General features: G+C 58.2%; 1 protein-coding gene across 2 annotated transcripts; it reads right to left on the reverse strand.

Moving 5' to 3' along the window:
- Positions 1-449: 449 nt before the first annotated feature.
- NECAB2 (N-terminal EF-hand calcium binding protein 2) lies at positions 450-25,798 on the reverse strand (the record flags this gene model as incomplete). 2 transcript variants are annotated; one of them, XM_080702592.1, is made up of 13 exons in its annotated part: positions 450-478; positions 1,131-1,222; positions 2,200-2,277; positions 4,321-4,433; positions 5,586-5,639; positions 8,026-8,105; positions 8,245-8,366; positions 10,431-10,567; positions 16,746-16,843; positions 16,959-16,984; positions 19,473-19,581; positions 23,279-23,303; positions 25,607-25,798. In XM_080702592.1, 13 exons carry the CDS (start codon positions 25,796-25,798, stop codon positions 450-452), a joined length of 1,155 nt encoding a protein of 384 aa, XP_080558718.1. The 2 variants fall into 2 exon arrangements, with proteins under 2 accessions (XP_080558718.1, XP_080558719.1); XM_080702593.1 differs by lacking the exon at positions 5,586-5,639.
- Between the last annotated feature and the right edge of the window lie 49 nt (positions 25,799-25,847).

A 25,847-nucleotide genomic window follows, 5' to 3' on the forward strand; every position in this document is an offset into this window, starting at 1 on the left:
GCTCCGCCCGGGCCGAAGTTGGGCACTACGGGGTCACAGCTCCTACCAGGTAGAGGGATGCGGAGGAGAGAGTGGTCCGTCATCGAGGGCGCCCTGCTGAGCCCCGCCGGAGCGCGGGGTGGCCAGAGGCTGCTGGGCTTGAGAGGCTGTTCATTCAAGGGGCGGAGTGAGGCCAGGAAGGAGAGGAGGAGGAGGGGAAGGGGCCCTGTCACGGGCCACCCGCCTCAGCAGGCTCCCAGCAGCAGCAGAGACATGCTCTGCCACTCTCAAACAGGGCGGGGACAGGCCAAGGGCAGGGTCCTCCTCCACTTCCAACAGCCGGGGAAATACATTCTGGTTTAGAAGTAATATTGAAAAGACAGCTTGTGTACCAAAGTGTCTAGAAAAGTGGGGAGGTCCTTCACAAGAAGAGGGCGGGGTGGCGGCTCCTCCGTAGGGTCGGGAGGGCTTCAGTCTCGGCCCATGGTGCACCAAGCCGCTGCAGGAGGAGGGAGAGAGTTGGGTGGCTCGCAGGGACACGCAGCCCCTTCCCCTTGTGTCCTGGGGAGGTGCCATCTCGCCCGCCCCCCTTTCCTGCAACACCACCTGTCACGGTTTCCCCCAAGCGGATGCCCCCAATTCAGCGGGCGTCGGCTCTGCGCCCTGCCAGGGCTGGCCTGACGCACCCTGGGACACTGTAGCCAGCAAAGCCAGACTCCGGGACCTCATGTGTGACGCAAAGGTGCTTGCTGGTCAGCCAGGTAGTTGTACACCTGTCCAGGTGAGCTGTGCCTGGTTGAGTGCAGGTAGGGGACCCACAGAGGGGCCTCTCTTGCGCACCCTCACCACGTGCTGGGCACCTCCCTGGCGCCCCGGCCCTGCCTTCTCTCTGGATTTCTGTTGTTTTGTCCTGGGGCTGCCGGGGCGAGATGGTTGTCTTGCCCCTCGAGCTCTCCCCCACAGCCTTTCTGCACACCTGGTCTACGCTCCCTGGAGGGTAAGTGAGCACTGTGGCTGCAGGACGTAACCCTCTCTGCAGCTGCTGCTGCCCTCGGCTCTGTCCACTCTCTCTGCCTGGACATGGCCTGCCTCCTGGAGCCTGGAAGCCGGGCACCCCTCGCCCGGCGCTGTCCCTGGCCCTCGGCCCCTACCTGGCACTGAGATGCGGGACAGGGCCTCGGGCTGGCTCAGCGTGTCCACCTTGACGTGCCGGAATGCCTTGCACGCGGCGCTCTGCAGGTGCCTGCGACCCAGGGCAGGTCAGTCGGGGGGCTGGAGCCGCAGGTGTGGGCCCGCCTCTAATCTCAGCGGGCCCCTGGCAGCTGAGCGCTGGCCCTGCCCAGGGAGCGTCCGCAGTAGACGGACTCGCTCTAGACCGAGGCCTGAGCTCACCGGGCCGCGTGGGGTCTGCCTGCCCGAGTGGGTGGGGGTGAAATGTTGACGTGACAAGGGGCGGGGGACCTTGCCGCCAAGGCTGAGCCGTGCGATGCGGATGTAGAGGACACCCGCCGTCCTCCCTGTTCATGGCGGCACCCCGGCGTCCTCGGTGTGATAACCCCGAGTGCTCTCCAGGCAGGGGGGTGGTCAGGGAGCAGCCCGCGCCCCTCCCTCCTGCTGGGCTGAGCTCTGCGGGGACCAGGGAGAAACCCCAGGACTGTTGATGGGCCGTCCTGTCTCCATCCCGAGTGGGCAGCAAGGGCTCCGAGCAGGTGACAGCCATCGATGGAACCCTGGTCCCCAAGCTTACCTTCCCGACCACCACCCCACGGCTGCCTGCCAGCAAGCACTGGGGGACCCCTGCGACCTCCTCCACCTCGTGCCCCAGAGGACCTTCTCCATCTCGTGTGGAAAAATGCTCAGAAAGGCAGAGCCGCGGCCCTCGAGAGCAGGGTGAGGCCAAAAAGGGCCAAGGGCACAGGAGGAGACTCGGGGAAGTCCAGAGGGCTTCCTGGAGGAGGGCACCGGTACAGGGTCTCCCTAATCTTGGGTGGGAGGTCAGAAGGGGCAGAGGGGACTCTGAACCCTAAGAGCCGCTCTTATCATCCAGCGCACAGCTGGGTGGGGCCCTGAGCCATCTGCCGCTTCTGGGGTCGGGGCGCTGGTTGGGCCGGCAACGCATCGGCGCTCTTGCTGGGACAGGCTGCTGGAACCTGGGAGCCGGGCTCACTGCTCATATCACCACCTCTCACCACCCCGGGACCCGGGCATGTCCGTACCCACCTCTTCCAGTCCTCCTCCGTCTCCCAGAACTCGTAGATGACAAAGGTGAAGCCGTCCAACAGCCTCACGGCGGTGATGCTGCAGAGAGAGAAGGGGGTAGGGGCGTGGGGCCGAGGGACCTGCCTTCAGCCTCCCCGCAGGGCGCCCCAAGTCTGGCTCTGGGGTGGCCTAAAAGTCCAGAAGCGAGAGCCAGGGGGCACTGGGAAGAATGGCGGCTCCATCCTCCAGGTCGGAAAAACCTGGAGCCTCCAGGAGCAGCCGCTGGGGTTCTGGGTCGCACGCTGCGGGCCCACCACTGAACCACCACGCTGGCTATGTGTTGGACGAGTTGAAATAAAAGGTAATATTCACTTAACCCCCCAAAGCCAGGGCATCTCCCCCACCAAGCTCCTTCCTGACCACTGTCGCGGCTACAGCAGTGTCCAGGAGCCCAGACCTGGGCTTCCTGGAGGAAACCGAAGCTGGGGGCGCCCTGCCCTGGGCTGCCGTCCCGCAGGCCAGCCCCGCTGGGGACCTGGACCTTCGCTCAGCTCGTACTTGGCCCTGGGACTCCAGGAGGGGAGGCGAGGTCTCTTGAGGGCTCTTAAGATTCTGGAGGCTCGGGGAGCGGGTTACACAGTCTGGTTCTGTCCGTCCCTCCCCGGGGGCTTCTCCTCTTTCACACACTCAGCAGAAGGGAGCCCCAGGCCGCCTCCTGGAGGAGACGGGTCCCCGAGGTGAAGGGCTCACCACAGTTACAGGCGGGTGAGAAGCAGGGTGTCAGGCCGCTAATCGTGTCCTTAGTTCACCATGCTCCCCTCTAAAATGACACGTGGTGCGTGAGCGGCCTCCCAACCTCACGAGTGTGTGGGGCAGGAGCTTAGTAGCCAGAGAGAGCCCCTGGGCCTCGACGGCAGGTGCCGCGCCCCACGATGGGCAAAGGCCGTCAGTGCAACTGCGCTCCTCCGAGCTTGGCTGCCCAGCTCTAGGGCCGGAAGCACCTTCTGGCTGATATTTTATTAATTTGGGCGGGCACCTCTGGCTGGGTGAGGGCACAGGGCTGGCAGGCCTGGGGTAGAGACATGGGTTCCACAAACAGGTGTGCGTGCCCTAGGGAGGGGCATATCCCGAGGCTGGACCTTGCTTTTTATTTATTTTGTTATTTTTATTTGTTTGTTTGTGGTACTGAGGATGGAACCCAGGGACATTCTACCTCCGAGCTACACCCCCAGTCCTATTTTTTATTCTTTCTTTCTATCTTTTTTTGTGGGTCTGGGGATAGAACCCAGAGACATTTGGCCTCCCAGCTACACCCCTTGCCCTATTTTTTATTCTTTTTTTATTATTATTATTTTTGGTGGTACTGGGGTACTGGTGGTAGAAACCTCTGGGCTACACTCCCAGACCTATTTTTATACTTTTTTTTTATTATTTGAAAACAGGGTCTCTTAAGCCAGCGCGGCTGGCTTCGAACCTGTGCAATCCTCCTGTCTCCGCCTCCCAAGCGTGGAGATTACAAGCATGTGCCACCACGCCCGGCTTTTTATTTATTTTGAAACAGGGTCTCACAAAGTTGCAGAGGGCCTTACTAAGTAGCTGAGACTGGAGGATCACGGTTCGCGGACAGCCTCAGCTACTTAGTGAGGCCCTCTGCAACTCAGTGAGACCTGGTTTCAAAAAAAAAGAATAAAAAAATAGGGCAGGGGGTGTAGCTCGGAGGTAGAATGACCCTGGGTTCCATCCCCAGGCCCGCCAAAAAAAAAAAAAAAAAAAAAAAAGGAAGAGCCCGAGACCCCACAACAATGTCTCAGTCTTGGGGAACAGGGCTCTCCATGAATGTGTGCTCCTTGCATTGCTGAATAAACCTGTTTGGTCTCTGACGCATCCTGAAATTCTTGTTTCCCATGAATCTCAAAGACGTGTCACCCTGAGTTGAAGCCCCACGCTGGGGCCTCCTGGGACCCCCTCGGGTGGCACTGCTGGCGGCCCACTTTACAGATGGGTCAGCTGAGGTCTGGCAGATGAAGTCACCTGCCATGTCCTCAGAGTGGGGCGCCCGGCCCTGCCCCCTCCCGCCACCCCTGGGTGGCACCCGGCTGGCCTGTCCCATCCCCCCCTGGGGCCTGGGCAGGGCTCACTCACTGAAAGCAGCTCCCCACTCCCGTGGTGGCCCGCAGGTACTGTCGCAGGGAGTCCAGGAACTCGCTCAGCTGCTCGGGACACACGGCCATCTCCTGCCGGACCAGCTGCAGGTGCTGCCAGACCAGAGAGGGTGAGTGCGGGCGGGCAGCCGTGCCAGCGTGCCTCTACCTCCCCTCAGGTGCCCTGCCAGTCCCTGCCCCAGCCCCTCCCTGCAGAGGGGACAGCACCCACGGGCCAAACCAAACCTGAGCCCTTCCTGCCCACAGTTCTAATCCTTTTTTAAAAAAATTTGTGGATGCCGGGCGTGGTGGCGCACGCTTGTAATCCCCGCGCTTGGGAGGCAGAGACAGGAGGATCGCGCAGGTTCGAAGCTAGCCCCGCGCGCTGGCTTAGGAGACCCTGTTTCCAAATAAAAATGCAAAAATAGGTCTGGGAGTGTAGCCCGGAGGTAGAAGGGCTTCCAGGAACCCCAGTACCACCAAAAAAAAAAAAAAAAAATTTGTGGTACTGGGGATTGAACCCAGGGACATTCTGCCTCTGAGCTACGCTCTCCAGCCCTATGGTGATGGTGATGATTTTATTTTAACTTGAAACAAGGTCTCACTATTTGCAGGTGGCCTTGCTAAGTTGCTGAGGTTTGCCTAAAATTTGCAATCCTTCTGCCTCGGCCTCCCAAGTATTGGGATTGCAGGTGTGTACCACTACCCAGCTACCACTTTTGATTCTTGTGTGTGTGTGTGTGTGTGTGTGTGTGTGTGTGTGTGAGTGTGTGTGTGTGTGTGTGTGTGTGTGTTACTGGGGATGGAGCCCAGGGGCACTCTACCTCCGAGCTATACCCCAGCCCTATTTTTTATTCTTTACTTTGAAACAAGGTCTCACTGAGTTCCGAGTGCCTAAGGAGCTGAGGCTGGCTACAAACCGCGATCTTCCTGTCTCGGCCTCCCGAGGGCTGGCATCCGAAGCGTGCGCCCCACTCCCAGCTGGAACTTGAACTGCCAAGTACGTAGAGCAGTCCCTTCCAAATTTCCAGAAGGCTCGGATATGCAGACAGGCTGCCTGAAGGTATCTGGGTCTCTGACACAGTGAACAGCCCACCTGTGCCCCCCGCTGTTGGAGTCTGCCTTCTGCCCTGCTGACCACTAGGCAGAGTCCTGGACCTCAGAGCTACCTGGGGAGGGTCCAGGCGGGCAGGGTGTGGGTCGGGGGCCCCGGGGCACTCAGACCTCAGCAGTCCCGCCTCAGGGTGTGCTGGGAAAGGGCCTCACCATGTTGGTGCCTTCTTCATCCGAGAGGCGCTGCTGTAGGTCAAACCAGAGTGTCTGAAATAATGAAGCACAAAGCGATGCCTGGGATGAGGCCGCCTCCCCCAGGGAGGCCTCCGGGATCCCCACGAGGACACGGGAGCCCTTGGGGACACCATGGAGCCGCAGCCGCCCTGCCCGGTGTGCCAGGGTGTCCCAGGCCAGCCTTGCAGGACCAGGCCATCTACCTCCTGTGTACAGTGCTGCCTCACAGGGTCCCCAGAAGCCAGGGCTGGGAGACCAACCGCGGGGAGTGGCAGCGAGCCCCTCTGGCCTCTGGGGACACCAAGAGAGACCAAGCTGGCCACTGCAGAGAGGAGAGGAGAAGCTCACGTTCTGTTGGGGGGTTTGGGGAGAGGCGTCAACGAGGACTCGGGGGCCCCAATTGAGGACGCTAGCTCCCTGCCACAGCTGCTGATGGCAGCTCTGGAATTCCTAACCTACAAACCGCCCCATCTTAACCCCTGGCCCCCCAAGAATGCAACGAAGGCAGTGGCCGGGATGGGCCAGCCTGTACTCTGGCCTCCACCAAGGCCTGAACCAAAGGGCTTATAAATACATCCCATTTAATTTCCCAGACTTCCAGAAACAAGTACAGCCTCCCTGTAGGCTCCAGCAGAGCAGGGTGTCTGTCTCTGCGTGTCACCTGTACCTGGGGCCCAGCATCATCATACAACAGAGTCCCAGGCTCTGAGGACCACAAGAGCCGGTCCAGAGTCAGAGCCTGGCGTCTTCCTCCGACACTCAGAACCGAGACCCCACGTCTTAGCTGGGCGTGTCCACACGTGGGGCTTCTTTGCACGTGCCCGCCCATCTCGCGAGAGCTGTCACTATCGCGCGTGTGTGGGTGTGCACGCACCCAAGGGCTTAGGAGTTAAGGAAAACAGCTGAACAAGGGGCCTTTTCACCTTCACTCTGGACTGGGGTGGGACCCTGCAGAGCTGGTCCTGGACAGGGTGCCACCTGATCCAGGATGCCCAGCAGAACTGCCCAAATGGGGAAGGGGTGTGGTGTCCAGCTCTTCAGTCACACACAAATGCCTCTGGAGGGCAGGGGCCACCCCAGGCTCCCCAAGGCTTCTCTACCCGAGGGTCAGGAGACGTCCCGCACAGATCCCCCAATCTGCTACCCAGGGCCTCCGGCCTCCCCGTGGGCGGTGCCTGGAGCCAGTCAAGCCCTGGTTGGCCCCTGCTCAAGGCCAAGGCCAACCACAGACCTGGGATGAGGGAAGCGGCCCACCCCATCTCCAGGACGCTCAGGTGCTCCATGGTTACCAGCCAGCCTGGTTGTTAGGGCGACCAGGGCGCTAAAAATAAGCTTCAAAGAGCTTCCCTCCAGAGGCCCCCCGCCGAGTTGTTATGACAACGGGGCCGCGGGGTCCCAGCTCCCACCCAGGCAGGCGGGCGTGGGATCCCACTCTGGTCCAGCCCTGCAGCCTGGCTCCAGCCTCCTCCTCCAGGTCTCCCTCGGGTCAGGGGCTGCTGCCCTTGGGTGGGGAGCTCCCCCCACGAATCCTTCGGAAACCCTAAAACCATTCAAGTACTAATGCCCTTTGAAAAGATGTGAAAAAAATATATAGAAAAGTAGGAGAAATGTCACCTCGCCACTCAGCTCAGAGAGGCCCAGCGCGGGGTTTCTGGAGGTGCGTGGGGGAGGGCGTGTGCCTGTGCGAGGCTGGTGGTAACCAAATGTCTAATTGCTGGGGCTGCTAATATGAAATGCTAACTAGGACGCTCTGCCGCACGCTGCTGAGACATCGTACACCATCTTCACACCCTTGAGAGGGGCCCACTCTCCTGATGACCTCTCCCGAGGAGGAATCCGAGGCTCGGAGCGGGTAGGCCACGGGCCCGTCCACACAGCTGGCCCGTGACAAAGCCGGGATTCATGGGCCTTACACCGGAGCCCTCCGCCCCCAAGCCCTACGGCGACTGCTCTCTCTGGTCCTCCAAAAGGTCACAGGATGAGGATGCTACAGTCACAAACCCTTCCTTGGACACGTGACGGTGCAGCGGCCGTTCCTCCTCCTCTTATCTGCCCTATAGTTCTTAACCGTATCTCCCGCTGCCAGCGTCCTGCTCTGTCCTGAGCCAGCATTCCCTCCCATGTCCCTGCCTCCTGGTGCTCAGTCCACCCCGCCTCGGCACGAAGCCCCCGCTACCGGGACGTGCCCAGGCAGCCCAGGCCCCTGCGGACCCCTCTGCTCCTCTGACCCCACTGCCCACCCTGAAGACAGAGTCCCACCCTTGGCCTTTCTGCACACAGCACCCCACCTGGACGAGGCCCTTTGAGGCCCCTGGCCACCCTGCCTCCGGCCTCAGCCCGAGCCTCGCTCTACACCCCTGCTGTGTGGGTGTGGGGTGCCGGGGGAAGACCCCAGGCATGGCGGCGCCTGGAGGCTCACCTTGCTCTCCAGCCTTCCAATCAGCTCCGCCAGCCGGCTGATACAGGCTTCCAGACCCTCCTCCTTCGAGTCCCCAGTGGCTGGGAAGGAGAACAGGTACCCTGTTGGTGCCCATTGGTGGGCAGGGCCAGGCTGAGGGGGAGGGGAGGACCCAGCGCTGGCCCGCCCGGCAGGGGCCCAGGACCCCGGCACACCCCCACCCACAGCCACGGTTCTCACCAGGCGGAAGGCTCTTGCCTTGTTCCACAGTCACCAGCTTGTGGTTGGGGGCGTAGGGAGGAGTGGGGCTTCCGTACCAGGTGCCCACGCTGCCGCTGGGGCTGGCTTTGCCCTGGTTCTGTCTGCAGCGGGGTGGGGAACACAGACAAGGACCGCGCTCAGCAGCTCCCGTGGGTGCTGGCAGGCTGCGGCACGCACCGAACCTGCCCTGTGGGCCCCCGGCTCCTTAGGGAGGGCTACGTGGCACTCATTTTTTTTTTTTTTTTGGAGGGGGAGCCACTGGGGATCGATCCCAGGGGCATTCCATCTTCAAGTTGTACCCCCAGCCCTAGTTTGAAACAGGGTCTCGCTAAGTTGTTGAGGCCAGCGTCAAGCCTGTGATCCTCCTGTCCCAGCCTCCTAAGCACTGGGATGACAGGCGTGTGCCACCGTGCCTGGCTGTGGTTCTCATTTTGAGAGAGCAAGAAAAAAGACCCAAAAAACTAACGGCTGCATCTGCACGCGGCAGGCCTCTGGCTCTGGGGACCACCAAACGCTCATGGGAGGGGAGCCAGGAAACACCGCAGGTGGGCACGCGGTGGGCCAGGGCCCGCGGGGACACGGGAAGCGTGTGCTCGAGCAAGGTGCCTGTGCGCGTGGTCCCACCCCTGTCTCTGAGCATCGCTGCCTGGGCACATTCTGGAATATGTCTCCCGGGGACTTTGGAAGCGCAGTCCCCAGAGGCGGGGAGAGACTGGCAGAGCCTTTGAGGTGTCAATCACGCCATCTCTACAGAGCAGCAGCCAATTAAATGTGTCCCTCAGACCATGAAAGGCTGCGCAGGAGCCCCCCAGGGAGCAGGGCAGGAACACAACACACAATACCCCTGGGGGGCCAGGGAAGCAGAATGGCCCAAGGGAACCTGGGGCTGGGATCTGGGGCAGCTGGAGGCGGGGGTGTGGAGCAGCGCCCCTCCCATCCGACACGCTGCCCCTCCTCCCACGTCCAAAGTAAGGTCCGATGCGGGGGTGGCCACTGACGTCGGGCGTGGCGGGGAGGGGGGGAACAGGCAGAGCGTGGAGAAGCAGCTCCGAGAATCACACAATGATCCTGCCCATCTGTGGCAGGATCAAAAGGGGCGAGTTTTTGATCAAGATGGGCATAAGAACAGAAACAAAGGAAATCTAAGTGCCAGCTGGGGACTCTCTCCATCACACGGCTGGGCATGGACGCAGAGCTCTGGATTCGGCCCCACGTGCTCAGAGCAAACATTTGCTGGGAAGGAACCATGTCAGGGGGCCGCCTTCATGGTCACGTCTGACTGGGCCCTGCAGCCAGCCGAGGTCCTGGCTGGGCTGCCCCGGGACTCCAGGCCCAGGCGGTGCAGAGAACTCAAGGCCCCAGGAGGGCGTGCGGGTCCTGGCCCATCGCATGCACACCTGCTGTGCTTTCCCGGCTCCCTTCCCACGGAGCCTTGGTGGTCCCCAGAGCCTGTTTTGAGCCCTGCTGCGTGCAGACACAGCGCTAAGTTGTGTGCGCGGCTGTGGCCAGCTGCGCCTATGTGCCACTGTGTGTGGGGCGAGAGGTGCGTTGGGATGCGTTGGGACGGGAGATGGGCACCTGTGGCCCCTGTGAAGGTCACAGGTGCTAAGGTCAAGGTTACAGCAGGTGATATAGCTTTACCAAGGAGCGTAAGCACATACTATTTCCTAAACTAATTTCCACTTTTAAAACAGTATCTTTCCGGGCGTGGTGGCACACGCTTGTAATCCCCGCGCTTGGGAGGCAGAGACAGGAGGATCGCGCAGATTCAAGGCCAGTCTCTCTGGCTTAAGAGACCCTGTTTCCAAATAAAAATATAAAAATAGGTCTGCGAGTATAGCCTGGAGGTAGAAGGGCTTCCAGGAACCCCAGTACCACCAAAAACCCCCACAAAAAACAGAAAACAAAAAAGCAAAAAAAAAAACCCCACAAACAAAACAAACAAAAACAGTATCTTTACTCTGTGTGTGCAGGGCCCGCATATCTGCACACCAGGCACACTTAAAAGAGTATCCTGATCCCATTTGATCCTCAGGAGGACAGAGGAGCCAGGTATAGAACTGTCTCCACGTCCCAGCTGGAGAGGCTCAGGCAGAGAGATGCAGCTACTCGGCCAGGATCACCCAGCTCCCAGGCACTGAGCCCTGCGGGGTCCCGGGACGCACCGGATCTGGCTGGTCTGCTCTTCGATGGCCTCCACCGCGCTCTCCACGGAGCTGAGCAGCGACTGGATCTGATTGGCCGTCTCCTTCAGGAGGAAGCGGGTCACGAACTGGTCCACGTTGCTCCCTCCCTCGTACACCTGTGCGGGGAGGGCGGGTATGGAGAGGACAGAGAATGGATGTGGGGTCCGGCATGGGTCAGCAAGGACTCCACTGCCTCCTCACCTCGGAGGCTGCAGAGGAGCTAATTCAGGTGCCACAAGTTCTGAGACGAGGGTTTGAACCCCTGGCTTCACCACTTACCAGCCCGGTGACCTCTCCAAGCATGAAGGGATCACTGTACCCTGGTGAGGACTCAATGACAAAGGTATGTGTGACGCTCACACTGTGCCTGCCACAGAGCTAACAGGAAGTGGTGGCTGCTATGAGGAAGACGATGGTGGTGATGGTGATGGAAGTATCAATGGTGGTGATGGTGATGATTATGGTGATGATGGTGGTGATGGTAGTGATGGTGTTAATGATGGTACTGATAACGATGGTGATGGAAATGGAAGTTGTGATGATGATGATGGTGGTCATACCGGTGAAGATGGAAGTCATGATGGTGGTGGTGATGATGGTGATGGAGACAGAAGTCATGATGATGATGATGATGATGATGATGGTGGTGGTGGTCATACTGATGACGGTGGTGATGATGATGGTGATGGAGACAAGTCATGATGATGATGGTGGTGGTGGTGGTGGTGGTCATACTGATGAAGATGGAAGTCATGATGGTGGTGGTGATGGTGTTAATGATGGTAGTGTTAACAATGGTGATGGAAATGGAAGTTGTGATGATGATGATGATGGTATTGGTGATGGTGGTCATATGATAGAGATGGAAATTGTGATTGTGATAATGATGATGGTGGTGATAATGGTGGTGGTGATGGTGATGGAGAGGGAAGTCGTGATGATAGTGATGATGATGGTGATGATGATGATGATGGTGAAGAGGGAAGTCGTGATGGTGGTGATGATGGTGGTGGTGGTGATTATGGTGATAATGATAATTATGGAGAGGGAAGTTGTGATGGTGATGATGGTGAAGATGATGATGGTGGTGGTGATGATGGTGGTGGTAGTGATAATGATGGTGATGGAGAGGGAAGTCAAGATGGTGATGATGATGGTGGTGGTGATGATGGTGATAATGATGATGATGGAGAGGGAAGTCGTGATGGTGGTGATGATGGTGGTGGTGGTGATGGTGGTGGTGGTGGTGATAATGGTGGTGATGGAGAGGGAAGTTGTGATGGTGATGATGATGGTGGTGGTGATGATGGTGATAATGATGATGGAGAGGGAAGTCGTGATGGTGATTGTGATGATGATGATGGTGATGGTGGTCATATTGATGGAGATGGAAGTCGCGATGGTGGTGATAATGATGGTGATGGAGAGGGAAGTCGCGATGGTGATTGTGATGATGATGATGGTGGTGGCTGATGACAGTGGGAGTGGTCGCCCCAGCAATGATTAGTGGTAATACTTTCACTGCTGTAACGTGGAGCTAATTAGGGAGGATGCTGTCGCACCCTCTGCCCCTTCCTTCCTCCTCCACAGACAACCGTCTGGACCCCTGGGACTTTAAACTGCTACAGAGAAAAGTGACAGCAGGAGTCAGTAGCTGAGAAGGTTAAGCTGGCCTCCCCCCAAAAGTGCCTGCGGCTCAGTCCTCGGGAGCAGGAAAGGGGAGCTGGAGGAAGAGGGAGGCCAGTCCACACCAGCAGGAGGGAACTCTGGGAAAGGATGGAGAGGAGCTTCCTGCAAATGTTACAGTCAAAAGACTCTGGGATGGATATTTCTCAGATTTTTTTTTTTTTTTTTTTTTGGCTATGAAAGGCTTCACAATAGATAGAAGAAGATTCAGTGTATCCAGGTCACTTGAGGTAAACTGACAATGCAGATCATGGGGCAGGGGTGGAGACAGGGATGGGGCAGGTTGTAGGCCTTCAGCCCCGAGCCATGTCCTGGCGCCCACGAGACCCTGGCTTCCCAGGCCACCTGCCCCAGGCACCTTGGAATTCTGCCCAGTCCTTAGCAGAGGAAAACAGGACTCTCAAGGAAAGCAAATTAAACCATCCATCACTCTGACTGGGAATTAATTAGTAATAATTGAACAGTGGGAACATGGCTGAGAGACAGAGAGGCTGGGGAAGGAGGCGGGGGCGGGGAGCCGAGAACGAGGCGTGGGGGTGGACATCTTGGGCCAGCGGCTGGCCAGGGCAGACCTGCTAGAGAAACACTCTCTGCCAAAGGTGTGTCAGGCCCTGGCATCCTGACGGATGGCAACAATCGAGCGCCCTTCCTGGCCGACAGCTGGGGCCACACTCGACCCGGCGATCAATAGACTTCAGGCAAATGAATGGCTGAAAGCCCACGAGGAGACCTAACTTGGTAAGAAAAATGTACACACAGAGAAAAAGGCAGCTAGAAAGTGAAGGGGCAGGAAAACAAGCAGGTGTGCTCCAAGCGTGAAGCCTGGTGGTAGATGATGAGGTCGGGTTTGGGGGAATTCAAAGTGAAGACCAAGAGTCTGCAGATTTCTCTGCGGCCACGGTGAACCGATGCGTCAGCCAGGAGCCCTGCCCCACGGGCTCCAGCGGGAAGGCACAGACCTGGAGATCCTGTGTCCTGTTTTTGCAGAACAGGGGGATGCTCAGAAATCTGCCAGTCTAGGAAACTGGCCACACGAGCATCTTTTCTGCAAGGATGCTTAAGAAACTCTCTTACGACCATCTAGGCTTGAACTGCAGGAAAAAATAAAGATAAAAATAAAACCCTGAATAGGGAAGTTATGAATGGAAATCATGGTGATCCATTGCTCAAATTAAACGTTAAGGTTCCAAAGATCCAGAAATAAAAATTAAACCAATAGTTTAATCCCAATGATGTTAGATTAAGTCAATGCATGATAAATAGCTCCACATCTCAAAATTACTTTATTCCCCAAGAAAACATGTGGTTTTTAATAGCTAAGTATGAAAGCAGGGTTAAGATTGTTAATAAACTGGGTGCAGTGGCAAGCTCCTGTGATCCCAATACTTGGAAGGCTGAGACAGGAGGATCGCAGGTTTGTGGCCAGCCTCAGCCACTTAGTGGAGCCCTTTGTCTCACACACAAAAAGGGGCACAAACGTAATAAACTGACATGTCGGGATGCTGGGATTTGAGGTGATGTGAAATTTTCTGTATAATATATATATTTATATATAAATATTTATATAATATATACCATTTATATAGTAAAGATAGAACAAAAGTCTATATGCATCAAACCACACGGCCAAAAAGAAAAAAGGAAAAACATTAGAAATGCAAAGATCAAATAGCAAAATACAACTCAGTGTGAGAATTTAACGCCCCACTGTCCCACAGGACACATAAAGTGGCTGGTGATGAACAGGAACGCAGAGGGGTCGTCAGGGAAAATGGTGACAGTCCTTGAAATGGGAAAAGAAAGATTCTGGGTTTCTTTCCTAGTGTACTTTTCTGGATTATTTAAATCCTTATTTTGAAGCTACTTTAAAAACTCTGTAAATGGCCAGGCGTGGTGGGCACGCTTGTCATCCCGGCATTCGGGAGGCTGAGACTGGAGGATCGTGGTTCGCGGACAGCCTCAGCTACTTAGTGAGGCCCTCTGCAACTCAGTGAGACCCTGTTTCAAAATAAAGAATAAAAAATAGGGTAGGGGGTGTAGCTCAGAGGTAGAGTGCCCCTGGGTTCCATCCCCATCCCCCCAAAAAAAAAAAACTCTGTAAGATGTAGAAAACTTAAAATAATGCGGTATCCTCATCCACAGAATTGCCATGAATTTTATCTGGCAGAACATACTTAATTATTCTCTTGTTAATAGTGATTCACAAATATGTTTCAGAATTCCTCGTTGCCTACACACACACACACACACACACACTCTCTCTCTCTCTCTCTCTCGTTCTCTTTAGAGCTAGTTCTAATATCTTACTATTTCCCATATTAATAAGTTAAAGAAAATCTATGACATGGCATGTACATTTTAATATATGTAGAAAAGGCTTCATTTTTTTCATTACTAAGAATTAAACCCAGGGGCATGCTACCTCTGAGCTACAACCCCAGCCCTATTTTTTATTTTGAAACAGAATCTAAGTCGCAGAGAGCCGCATTAAGCAGCTGAAGCTGGCCCTGAACCTGCAGTCCTCCTGTCTAGTCTCCCAAGTACTAGGATTACACACTTGTGTTTTTATCTTTTATATATAAAAAAGCTGTCTTCTGGCTAGCCGTGACAGCACCTAGGATAGAATGCCCCTGGCTTCAATTCCCATTGCCAGTAACTAATGCATAAATTAAATAACCTCCTTCCCTTGGCCCAAGAGTTATGGGTAAATTCGTCTTTCTGTTTTTGAATAGAAAAATGATTCTACCTTGGAGAGGCTGAACCACACAGAGGAAACATAAAAAAAAAAAAAAGCCTCACAGTTTATTCCCAAACCCTCATCCCACCTCAATTGCTGATGGCAAGATAAAGCGCCCAGCCAGGGACGGGGTCAGAGAGGAATACTGCAGTCAAGATTCAGCGCTGGGAGCTACGGATGGTTCGATATAAGCGTCTAAAAATAGATTCCACCCCATCAACAGCCTAAGTACAATCATTTGATCATTTTAGAAAAAAAAAAAACCCAAAAGGCATTTGAAAAAAATCCACTGCCACCTCCTAAGACAAAATTTAACAAAGGGAAGGCAAAAATATTTCTCCAACGGGCTGAAAGAGGATCCCAGATGAGAGCTGGTATTAATATTATAATTAGTGGAAAAATCCCAGAAGAAAGGCCCCGAGAAACAGGAGCAGAAGGAGGATGCCGCGCGTGACGTCACCACAGTGCTCTGGGATGGGGGAGCGCGTCAGAGACGCGGGGACGCGCACCAGTTCGCCACCCACGGTGCCGCGGCACACAGGAGCAAAGCTGTCCACTGTGCACCCAAGGACAGATTCAGGGTAACAACCAGCGAGCTGCCTCTCCACCACCAAAAGCCAGTTAGAAAATCCGCAAGAAGAAATGGCATTCATAAACTCGAGGGTCTCGGTCACCGCTCAGAGCCCCCGCGAGTGGTCCAGGCAGGTGGCCAAGTCCCCGAGTGCAATCTCTCAAGCTGTCCTGTGCGGCCCCAGCAGGCATCACGGGTTTCAGGACCCTGTAACCACAGACCGGCCAGCAATGCCGGCTGGGCAGTGTCCATCCCTCAGTACCCTGCTGGGGAGCAGCCCGCAGTGAGGAAGTGAAGTGGGTCCCGCTGCAGGGCTGCCCAGCGCAGGGTCACTACCCCGCACCAGCCGTCAGCCTGGGCGCCCTGCTGATCCCTGCCCATGGCTGCTTCAGGGCCGCACAGGAGACTCGACAAAAACCAACGCTTATAGTCGAGTGGCTCTTACGTGGCCTTAAATACACTTCAAAAACAGACTCAGCCGGGTTTGGTGGCGCATGCTTGTAATCCCAGCATTGGGGAGGCTGAGACTGGAGGATCCTGGTTCGCAGACAGCCTCAGCTACTACTTAGTGAGGCTCTCTGCAATTCAGTGAGACTCTGTTTCAAAATATAAAGAATTAGAAATAGGGCTGGGGGTGTGGCTCAGAGGTAGAATGCCCCTGGGTTCCATCTCCAGTACTGAAAAAAAAAATAAAATACAGAAAGACTTAAAACAGCCCACGCGGGGACCAGCCCACGACTGGTCCACACAGGTGGACAAGGCCCCGAGTGCAATCTCTCAAGCTGTTCTGTGCGGCACCAGCAGGCATCAAAGCCTGGATGGAAACCCGTGTCCGTAATGGCATCCGGGAGCGGTGAAGCCTGGGGATCAGGCCCAGGGATGTTTGGATGCGTGGCCAAGGCCTGTCCAGTCCAGGGCGGCAGTGACCCGCTAATGTGTGCAGAACTTCGGGTGGTCCTCACCTGTGCCCAGGCACACAGGAGGAACCTAATGACGGAGACCACCTGCCACCATATTTGTGTACGGGCCTGAGTTAACAGCCCCGTGGGCCAGTCCCCTCTAGGGCTGTAGGAGGGATACTCCCACTTCACAGACGGAAAAGCGAGGTGCAGGAAGGGAAGTGGCCAGCTTGGGTCCTTTATCCAGGTCTGGGACTCGCCTCATGCCCCAAACCAGACCCCGCCTGGACAGGGCCGTCCAGAGGCTGCCCCGCTCACCCCGCCACCCGGCGCCCTTGGTCAGGCTGTTCCAGAAGAGCCGGGCCAGCTGGGCCCTGGGCTTGGCGCGCCTTGCTACCGACCTTCTTGGTGTAGCCCATGGCCTTCAGGACAGAGTGGTTCAGAGTCTCCAGAGAGGCCAAGACGTCCTCGTAGTCCCCCATGTGGTCCACAAAGTAATCTGGAGGGGGGCAGAGGTCAGGGGCCACAGGGGAGCCTCCCCCCAACCCCTCCTTCAGGTCCGCCCCCATCCTGCCCTGTACCCCCTCTTGGTGGCCACATAACCGGGCACTCACCACACAGCTCCTTGGTGTCCACGTGGCTGGAGGGAGAGAGGAGGGCGGGAGGGTCAGCAGGCCGGCCTCTGCCCACTCTCTCCACCCCCCGCCCAGGTCAGAGAGGAGGGGTGGCGGGGCTTCTGTCTCCCTTTTCTGCCCTCCCTGTTTTCTCTCCACAGTGGAGAAGGATCCATCCTTTCTTTGGGGAGGAGGCTGAGTCCAAGACTGTCACCCACAAGGGCGCAGGTGCACACCGCAGCCTCGAGATAGATGCTGTGGTGAAGCAGGCGGGGCAGGGGCTGCGGACCTGGGCTTCCCGGGGGCTGCGCAGGGGCTGGGGACCTGGGCTTCCGGCTGCCCCACCTGTGGGTGCCGGGGGAGGGGAGCCAGGCTCAGTGCTGTCCTCTGGGCAGGCGGCCTCTGCGGCCTTGCACTGAGCTAATGCTGGGCTGGGAGGCCATGTGCTGTCCCGGGCTCCCTCCAATTTCCGCTGCACATTCCACACTCTGACAAGCCCTGCAGAAACCTGCCCTGCGATTCTGCCTAAAGTAGCCTGTCTTTTTATTTTTATTTTCTGTGGCACTGGAAATGGAACCCAGGGGCATTCTACCTCTGAGCTACACTCCGGCCCTATTTTTATTCTTTCTTTTGAAACAGGGTCTCACTAAGTTGCTGAGAGCCTAAGTAGCTGAGGCTGGCTTCGAACCTGTGCGATCCTCCTGTCTCAGCCTCTCAAGCGCTGGGATAACAAGTGTGCGCTACCACGCCCCATTTCTGAGTTCTGACCTTCTATCAAGAGATGCCAGCCCGCACCCCAACCCTAGTCTCTCATGGGCAAACTCTCAGACCAGTACCTCCTCCTGCCCCGCCCAGCTGGCTGGACACAAAGGGCATTGCAGGAAATGGATACCTGAGGGGCTGCCTGCTGAGGCCTCTGTAAGGAGCCCCAGGAGGCTGCGGGCACTGCGCAGCCTCCATCTGGCTCCAGAGAGCCATCCCTACAAAGCAGCCTTCCTCGCAAGCCCCTTGCCCAAACCACCCAGGAAACTCAGTCCCATCTCTGGTCTAGGCCATCCTCAAGACCATCTTGGGGTCGACTGCTTAGCCAGTTGACCGCAAGCAGCCCCCAGGAGCTGGGGTCTCCACACGAGCAGACCCAGGGAAGGGAATATCAAGGGAAGGATGGGCGCTGAGGCTGGGGGTGGGGGGTGAGCCTGTGCTTTCTCTGGGCTTGGGGACACGAAGGAAGGGGAGGACCCTGGCCGGGCTGGAGGAAGGTTCAGCAGCTATGGGGTAGCAGTGGGTGAAGGCTAGGGCCGGGATTGCTATTAGTTTAGGTTAGGATGGAGGTCCGCATCAAGGTGAGGCTGGACTTGGAGGTCAGTGCTGGGACGGGAGAGGCTTTGGGCTTAGCTGGGGTCAGGACTGGGTGGAGTGAACAGGGCCAGGTCCCTGTCAACTTCCCTCTTGTTTGTTTTTTGTTTATCTATTTATTTTTGCAGAACTGGGAATTGGACCCCAGGGGCATACTACCTCTGAGCTACATCTCCAGTTCTATATTTTTTTAATTATTTATTTTGAAACAGAGCCTCACTAAGTTGTAGAGGGCCTAAGTTGCTGAGGCGGGCTGTGAACCTGCGATCCTCCTGTCTTAGCCTCCCAGGTGCTGGGATTACAATTGGGCGCCCCCACCCCAGGCTCTCAACTTCCCTTTTATCTGAGGTACTGGGGATTGAACTCAGGGGCATTCTTCCTCTGAGCTACTCCCTCAGCTTTAATTAATTAATTAATTAATTTTTGCAGTACTGGGGATGGAACCCAGGGGCATTCTATCTCTGAGCTACACCCCCAGTTCTATTTTTTTTTATTCTTTATTTTGAAACAGAGCCTCACTAAGTTGTAGAGGGCCTCAATAAGTAGCTGAGGCTGTCCATGAACCGGGATCCTATGGTGTCTGCCTCCAGAATGCTGGGATTGCAAGGTGCACCATCACGCCCGGCTTTATTTTATTTTATTTTTTAAATTTCAAAACAGGGTCTTACTAAGTTGTAGAGGCTTCACTAAAATTGCTAGGCTGGCCCTGAACCTGCGACCCTCCAGTCTCAGCTTTCCAAGTACTGGGATTACGAGCGTGCGCCACCACGCCTGACTTTTTTAAAATTTATTTTATTTTGAAACAGGGTCTTGCCAAGTTGCTGAGGCTGCCTCAGGCTCCCAGGTGCTGGGATCACAAATGTGTGCCACATGCCTGGCACCTTCCCTTCTTTATTAACCTGTGTAAACCAGGCAAAATCAAGGATTTCTCCTTACCTAGCTATATTGCTCAGGAAAGACCAATTCTAAGACAGTAGTCAAAGGGGTGTCGACCTGTCTGTTCCCCACACCACCCGGGAGTGCAGGCCAAACAGACCTGACTTCTGGTTTAGCAAGTGGGGGCGATGGCAGGCCCTGACCGCTACGGGAACCGGGCAGTGGAGCCGTGCTCCGGGGCCAGCAGCAAGGGGCCCCGGCCGCCCAGCGGGGCAGGCTCACTTGGTGTTGTCGGAGTCAATGGTGTGGAAGAGGTCCTCCAGCTCCTTCTCGTTAAGGACGCCATCCGAGAAGAAGAGCTGGAACTCCTCCAGGGACAGTTTCCCGTCGTCTGCGAGGCAGAGGGACAGGAAAGCGCCAGCGTCAACAAAGACTGGGAGCCAGGCAGCCCCCCACCAGAGACCCTCCAGCCCTGAGCCCTGCCGCGCCCACCCCAACCTCAGGGCCGACTGCCCTCTGCCCCACCCTGCCCGGCTGCTGAGTCACCCGCTGGACTCGAGCACCACGATTCACTCAGTGCCTTCACAACTCAGCAGACTCCTGAGAATCCTCAGGCCTACAGATGTACACTAGTGGCCTTGCTGGGACGCCTCACACGACTTCAATGAGCGGGGAGCCACTGATCCCTGTCAAGCATCTCCCCCACCCCGTGCCCCCATGACCACCTGCGGGCAGGTGGGCGCTACCTGGGAGCCCCATCTTGGGAACTGAAACTCACTTTATATTTTTTCGTTCTTTTTCTTTTTTTTATTTCTTTTTTTGTGGTACTGGGGATGGAACCCATGGGCTTTCTACTTCCGAGCGACACCCCTAGCCCTATTTTTTTATTTTTTATTTTTTTATTTTTGTGTGTGTGTGGTACTGGGGTTCCTGGAAGCCCTTCTACCTCCGGGCTACACTCCCAGACCTATTTTGTACTTTTTAAAATTTGGAAACAGGTTCTCTTAAGCCAGCGCAGCTGGCTTCAAACCTGCGCGATCCTCCTGTCTCCGCCTCCCAAGCGCGGGGATTACAAGCGTGCGCCATCACACCCGGCTTTATTCTTTATTTCGAAACAGGGTCTCACTGAGTTGCAAAGGGTCTCACTAAGTAGTAGCTGAGGCTGGCCGCGAACCGTGATCCTCCTGTCTCAGCCTCCTGAATGCTGGGATTACAATGTACACCACCATGCCTGGCTCAAAGCCACTGTTTAACCCTGCAGGCCCCAAGTTCTGCCTCTGCTCCCAGCACCTCTGCCAGGGATGGAAGGAGGGCAGGAGCAGGAGCCCAGGAGGGAGGCATCAGCAGGACCGAGCCGAGGACTACCAACTCAGCCCTGAAGTCCAAGAAGCCCAGTTGGGCTCTCTGCTCTGGGACAGGAGACTTTCCCGCTTCTGGGCAGAGCCCCAGCGCCACACAGATATGCCGAGCCCCTTGCCGTTTAACTTTTTTACACTGTGACGTAGGTACCCCCAAGTCACAGAGGGGTAAACTAAGGCACAAACCCAGGTTCCACAGCTGCAGCTGAAGCCCCGACTCTGTGGTTTCCAGGTCCTGCCCCTCAGCCCACCCCAGGCCAGGGTCTTGTGGAGAGGGAGGCCTCCATGTACCCAGCGTGCAGCAGGAGCTAGCATGGAGCCCCACTCTTTTTGAGGGACACAGCAGTTGCTGGGATGTACAGAGAGGCTGAGGCCTGGCCTAGACCTTGGACCTGTGCTGTTTCGCACCGGCTGGGCTCTGTGGGCACCGCAGGGCGTCCCAGCACCAGCCTCCCGCGGGCCACCTACATCTCTTCCGTAAGCTCTGGCACTTCGGTCCCCTCTGCGCCCAGGGAGAACAGACAGACAGAGGCTGGCAGGCCCCCTGGTTACAAAGCCTCCTCAGCTGACATTTACCTTGAATATCAACCGCAGGCCTAACGAACTCGTATCAGTTAATGAGGCGAAGACGCCTCCACCTGCACCCCCACCCGTCCAATTAGACCACTAGGCGGGGTCAGTACCTCAGCCTCCACCACGGCCGCTGCAGGCCTGTTAAGAGCGGTGTCTCCACTAATGAGCCGAGCTCAGCCTGCAGCAAGGGCTTTTGGGGCATCAGGAGCCCGCCACTGGAGTCCGCACCACTCAAGGGCGAGGCTGGCCGGCCAAGCTGGTCTCTGCTGAGGGCACCCCCAGCCTCACCAGCCCGGATCCTGGCTGCTGCGATGCCACTGCCCAGGCCTCCCTTGACCCGCAGCTGGGGTCGGGGTGGAGGCCACAACCCAGCTCCCACTCCACTGGGCCCTCTCCGGGGATGCCATGGGTGTTCAGCGCCACCACGCAGGCCTCATGTGTCTAGAGCCACAGCTACACCCACTCTGCACGCACACCTCTCCCACGCCCACACCGTGTTTTTAACCTGTGTTGAATCAGAGCCCCACCTGCACCCTGCCCACCTAAAGAACACCATCTGCCTGCCCCACGCCTGGCTGTCATCTCAGAGCTGCAAGTGGGCGGAGCTGCAGAGGCTGGCCTGCCGGGTGGGGGCCCAGCCTCCCCGCCCTAGACCCCTAGCGTGACAGGGACCCTGACAACCCCCCCCCCACGGCGTGCAGCGGTGACTGGAAGACTGAGGGCCGGGGAGGAGCCGCCCGGCCTTATGGGGGCAGGAAGGATTCTGGGGATGAGGGCCAGGACACCACCCACACACTGCCAGGGCTCCTGCAGAAAGACCAGCGACTGGATGCAGGGCCGTGGGCCACAGGGGCACCGCCTCCCCTCGGGCACCGGCCCAAGTGCTATGAACATTTTTCAGTACCAGTCTCCCCGACATCCCCTCTCCCTCCTCCACAGGGAAGGACCGCTGAGGGTCCTTTGCCCCAAGAGGGGGCACAGCACCCAGGGATGGGTCAGGGAAGAGATCCAGGGGACCTGTGTCCCTCAATGTGCACCCCATTAGAAACTCCAGGATGGGAAGGGGTGCTGGGGACGAGGCCACAGCTGCCATCTGGACTTAAGCCATGCGGGAGGAACCAGACCCCCCGCCCAGGTGACAGGCAACTTCCTGTCTCCCTCGGTTTCCTCACTGGGGGAACAGAGAGCTCCCCGATTCTCCCTGGAAATGCTCAGCCCCGCCGGGCGTGGTGGCGCGTGCTTGTAATCCCAGCATCTGGGAGGCTGAAACCGGAGGATCACAGGTTCGAGAACAGCCTCAGCAACTACTTAGTGAGGCCCTTTGCAACTCAGTGAGACCCTGTTTCAAAATAAAGAATTAAAAAATAGATCTGGGGGCGTAGCTCAGGGGTAGAATGCCCCTGGGTCCATCCCCAGTACCGGAAAAAAAAAAATGCTCAGCGCCCACTTTTCTTCCCTGGCTTTTCCCAGAAGCCCAGGGCAACAGACAGGGTAAGTGTTATCACTCCAGTTTACAGATGGGGAAGCCGAGGCCCAGGGAGCAGCAGGGTCTTGGCCAAAGTTGGCAGAGAGAGGCTGGGAGCCAGATCCTAAAACCTGAAGAGTCAGTAAGGTGCCCCCCCCCCCCAGGCTGGAAAGGGCCCCTCCTCCTTCCCACACAAGCCCCGCCCCCTGGGGTGGAGCCTCTGGCGATGTCCAAAAGGGAGGCCGCCTGGGTCACACAGGCGCTGCTCACCCGCTTGTGGTGTGAGAGCTTCCAGGAAAGGGCTGAGGTCTGCGAGGCAGCCGTGACCTCCTTTACCAGTCACTTAACCTGACTGGTTAGGGCTTGGAGTAAGGCTGGGGCTTCCAGTCAAGGGCGGCCTCTGGGCCCAGCGGGATGCCTGGTGCCCCATAAAGGCTGCCAGGGACAGCCTGAGGGGCCCAGGCACCCATCCACAAAATGCTCGCAGCACCCCTACTAGGTAGGAACTATTAGCTGGCCATTCTGCAGCCAAGGAGACGGGCACAGAGCAACAGCAAGGCGCCTGGCCCCAGAGCCTCGTGCTTTAACCTCCAGGATCAAGGCTGTCCGTGCCATGCACCCTGACTCCATCCTAGAACACCGGACGGAGGGAGCCGGGCCCTCACTCAGTGGGCGGCCCGGAGGTAACTTACCATTTTTGTCCGCACGTCGGAAAATCTGCAGAGAAGAGAGGCAGAGTCAGCCCGGGCTGGCGAGAGGCCGCGCCCCCAACCGCTCTGGCCAACCCCAAGAACCCTCCCTGGGAGCCCGCCTTGCCCAGGGAGCCTGGGTTCCAGGGGCGGGGCGGGAGGGACATCCTCGAAAGGAAGCAGCTGCCCCCTCCCTCTGCTCTACACACATACTCACGCCGTGCACGCTCAGGACACCCACACACGTCCCTGCAGGTGTGCGTCCAGCGCCCCAGGGGGAATTGCAGGCTTTACCGCCGCTCCTCTCAGAACCCCCCCCCGGGGGGGGGGCTCCTCCAGGGAGGCTGGGTTCAGTGTGGAGATGCCCTCCAGGCCTGGCAAGAGGCCAGTCACAGCAGGATGGCTTCATCCGGGCGGGGAGGGGGTGAAGGCAGGGGCCCAGAGCCCCAGCCACTCATCCCTCTTGGCTCACTCACAGTCCCCTTTTAAGGTGCGGGTGGAGGAGGGGCTGCCAGGCTAAGCCCTGGCAATCCCCAGGCTTCGCCAAGCCCCTCAGCCTGGGCGGCACCCCAGCGAGATCCCGCTGCTGTGGGGAGACCCGGGCAGTGTGTGCAGTCTCCATCCGTCAACTAGAAACGCGTCACTCCCGTGAGGCTGCAACAGGTGGGCTCTCCTGGGCCTGGGGGCTCCCACTTCCATCCAACCAGACCCTCAGGGAGCTGAGGACTCCGGAGCCCCATCCTGGTGCAAATGGCTAAATGCCTTTTTTATTTTTGATGTGGGATATATTGAACCCAGGAACATTTTACCTATGGACGAAACCCTCTGCCTTATTTTATTTTGAAACAGGGTCTCACTAAGTTGCTGAGGCTGGCTTTCAGTTTGCAGTCCTGTCTCGGCCCCTTGAGTACTGGGATTACAGGTGTGTCCGGCCCTAGAATTATTTTAGCCAGGAAGAAACGGAGGCCCAGGGAGGGCTGGTGACTTGCCCCAGCTCTGGCTCTGGGGGAGGGGGCTGTTCTTGTAGACCCCAGGGGGCCCCCCTCTGACCATTCAGTCCAGGTGGGGCAAAGGGCAGAGGCCCCTCTCCACCCTGCGCACAAGGGGCTCGCAGGCCCTGCATTGTGAGCCTGGAGCGGAGCTGCCCTCGGGAGGCTCCTCAGTGCAGCCCCTGCCTGGGCAGGGTTCTGGGGGCAGCCTGGGCACCCCCAGGTTCCCTTGAGGCCCGAGTCTTAGCAACTGAGTAGAGCAAGCAAATATCACCAGGGGGTCAGGTCACCCTCCTGGCTCCTCACCCAAGACACTGTGGGAGATGCAAGCTCCCAGCCCTCACCCTGCCGGAGGGGTGCAGGGGGACCTGCTCCCTGGCCCAGCCCTGCTGGGGTCCCGAGTGTGAGTGAGTGTGTGTGTGTGTGTGTGTGTGTGTGTGTGTGTGTGTGTGTGTCTGGAGCTCCAGAGCCCAGCCCCTGCTTGCCAGCCCTACCTAGTGGGTCTGGGATGCAAGAGGAAAAACCACCCGGAGATGACAGGGATCCCTGTTTTCTGGGATGTGTGATACACACATGTCTACGCACACACGCTCACAGGAACACACCCACAACTCTCTCAGAAACGCGGCCCACGCAGAGACCCCCAGGCACACAGGACCCTCCCTGGGGCTGCACCCACCGGGCACTGCGCCTCCACTGCCCCCGCTTCTCCATGGGGAGGGCGTCTGCCCCCCCAGGTCCCCTTCGCTGGGGGAGGGCAAGGGGCTTGGGGGCGGATGGGGGACAGAGCCAGGTGGGGCGCAGAGGGTGGGGCGCGGGTGGGGGCGGGGCGGGGGAGGGGATGGAGGAGCAAGGGGCTGGGGTGGGGGGTGGGTGGGGGGCCAGAGGGGTCCAGGCTCGGGGCCTCGGCCAAGGTTCTGGCTTGGTGGAAAGGAGACCCCAAGACCGGGCGGGGAGGAGGCTTCACTTCGGGGCGGCGCGGCAGGGGTCCCGGGGAGGGGGACCGGAGCGCACAGGGTCCCGAGCGGCCAGAGATGGGAGGAACCGGGGTCGCCGGGGGTCTCGGAAAAGTATCGCTCGGGACAGGAATCCAGGAGCGAGAAGAGGGGCGGCCGGGCCGGGGGCTCCTGTCGCCGCGTTTAGAGAGGAGGTTCCGCTGGCACAATGCGGGGGGCCGGGGCTCGGGGGTCCGCGCCCCGGGAGGCGGCTTCCCGGGCAGTGGACGGGGAGGCGGGCAGGGGTCGTCCGCCGGGCGGAGACCCCCGGGGCGGAGGGGCTGGGGGCTCCGGGCAGGGGCTCCCGGGCTGCGGGCCGGGGTCCGGGGGAGGAGGCCGGTACTCACGTCCAGGATGACCGCGGTGCCCCCGCGCGGCGCGGCGGGGCCGGGGGCGTCGGGGGCGGGGGGCGCCCGGGGCTCGCCCATCCTGACGCCCACCCAGCGCAGCAGCCCGCCCAGCGCCCGGCCCTGCGGCGGCGGCTCCCGGAGCAGCCTGTGCGCGCCGGCCCTGCACAGGCGCGCCGCCCGCTCGCACATCGCGCCGCGCCCGGGAGCCGCCGACCCCCGCCCGCCGCCGCGACCCTCC

Source organism: Muscardinus avellanarius (genome assembly GCF_963383645.1).
Source record: "Muscardinus avellanarius genome assembly, chromosome: 10".
Taxonomy (NCBI): Eukaryota; Metazoa; Chordata; class Mammalia; order Rodentia; family Gliridae; genus Muscardinus; species Muscardinus avellanarius.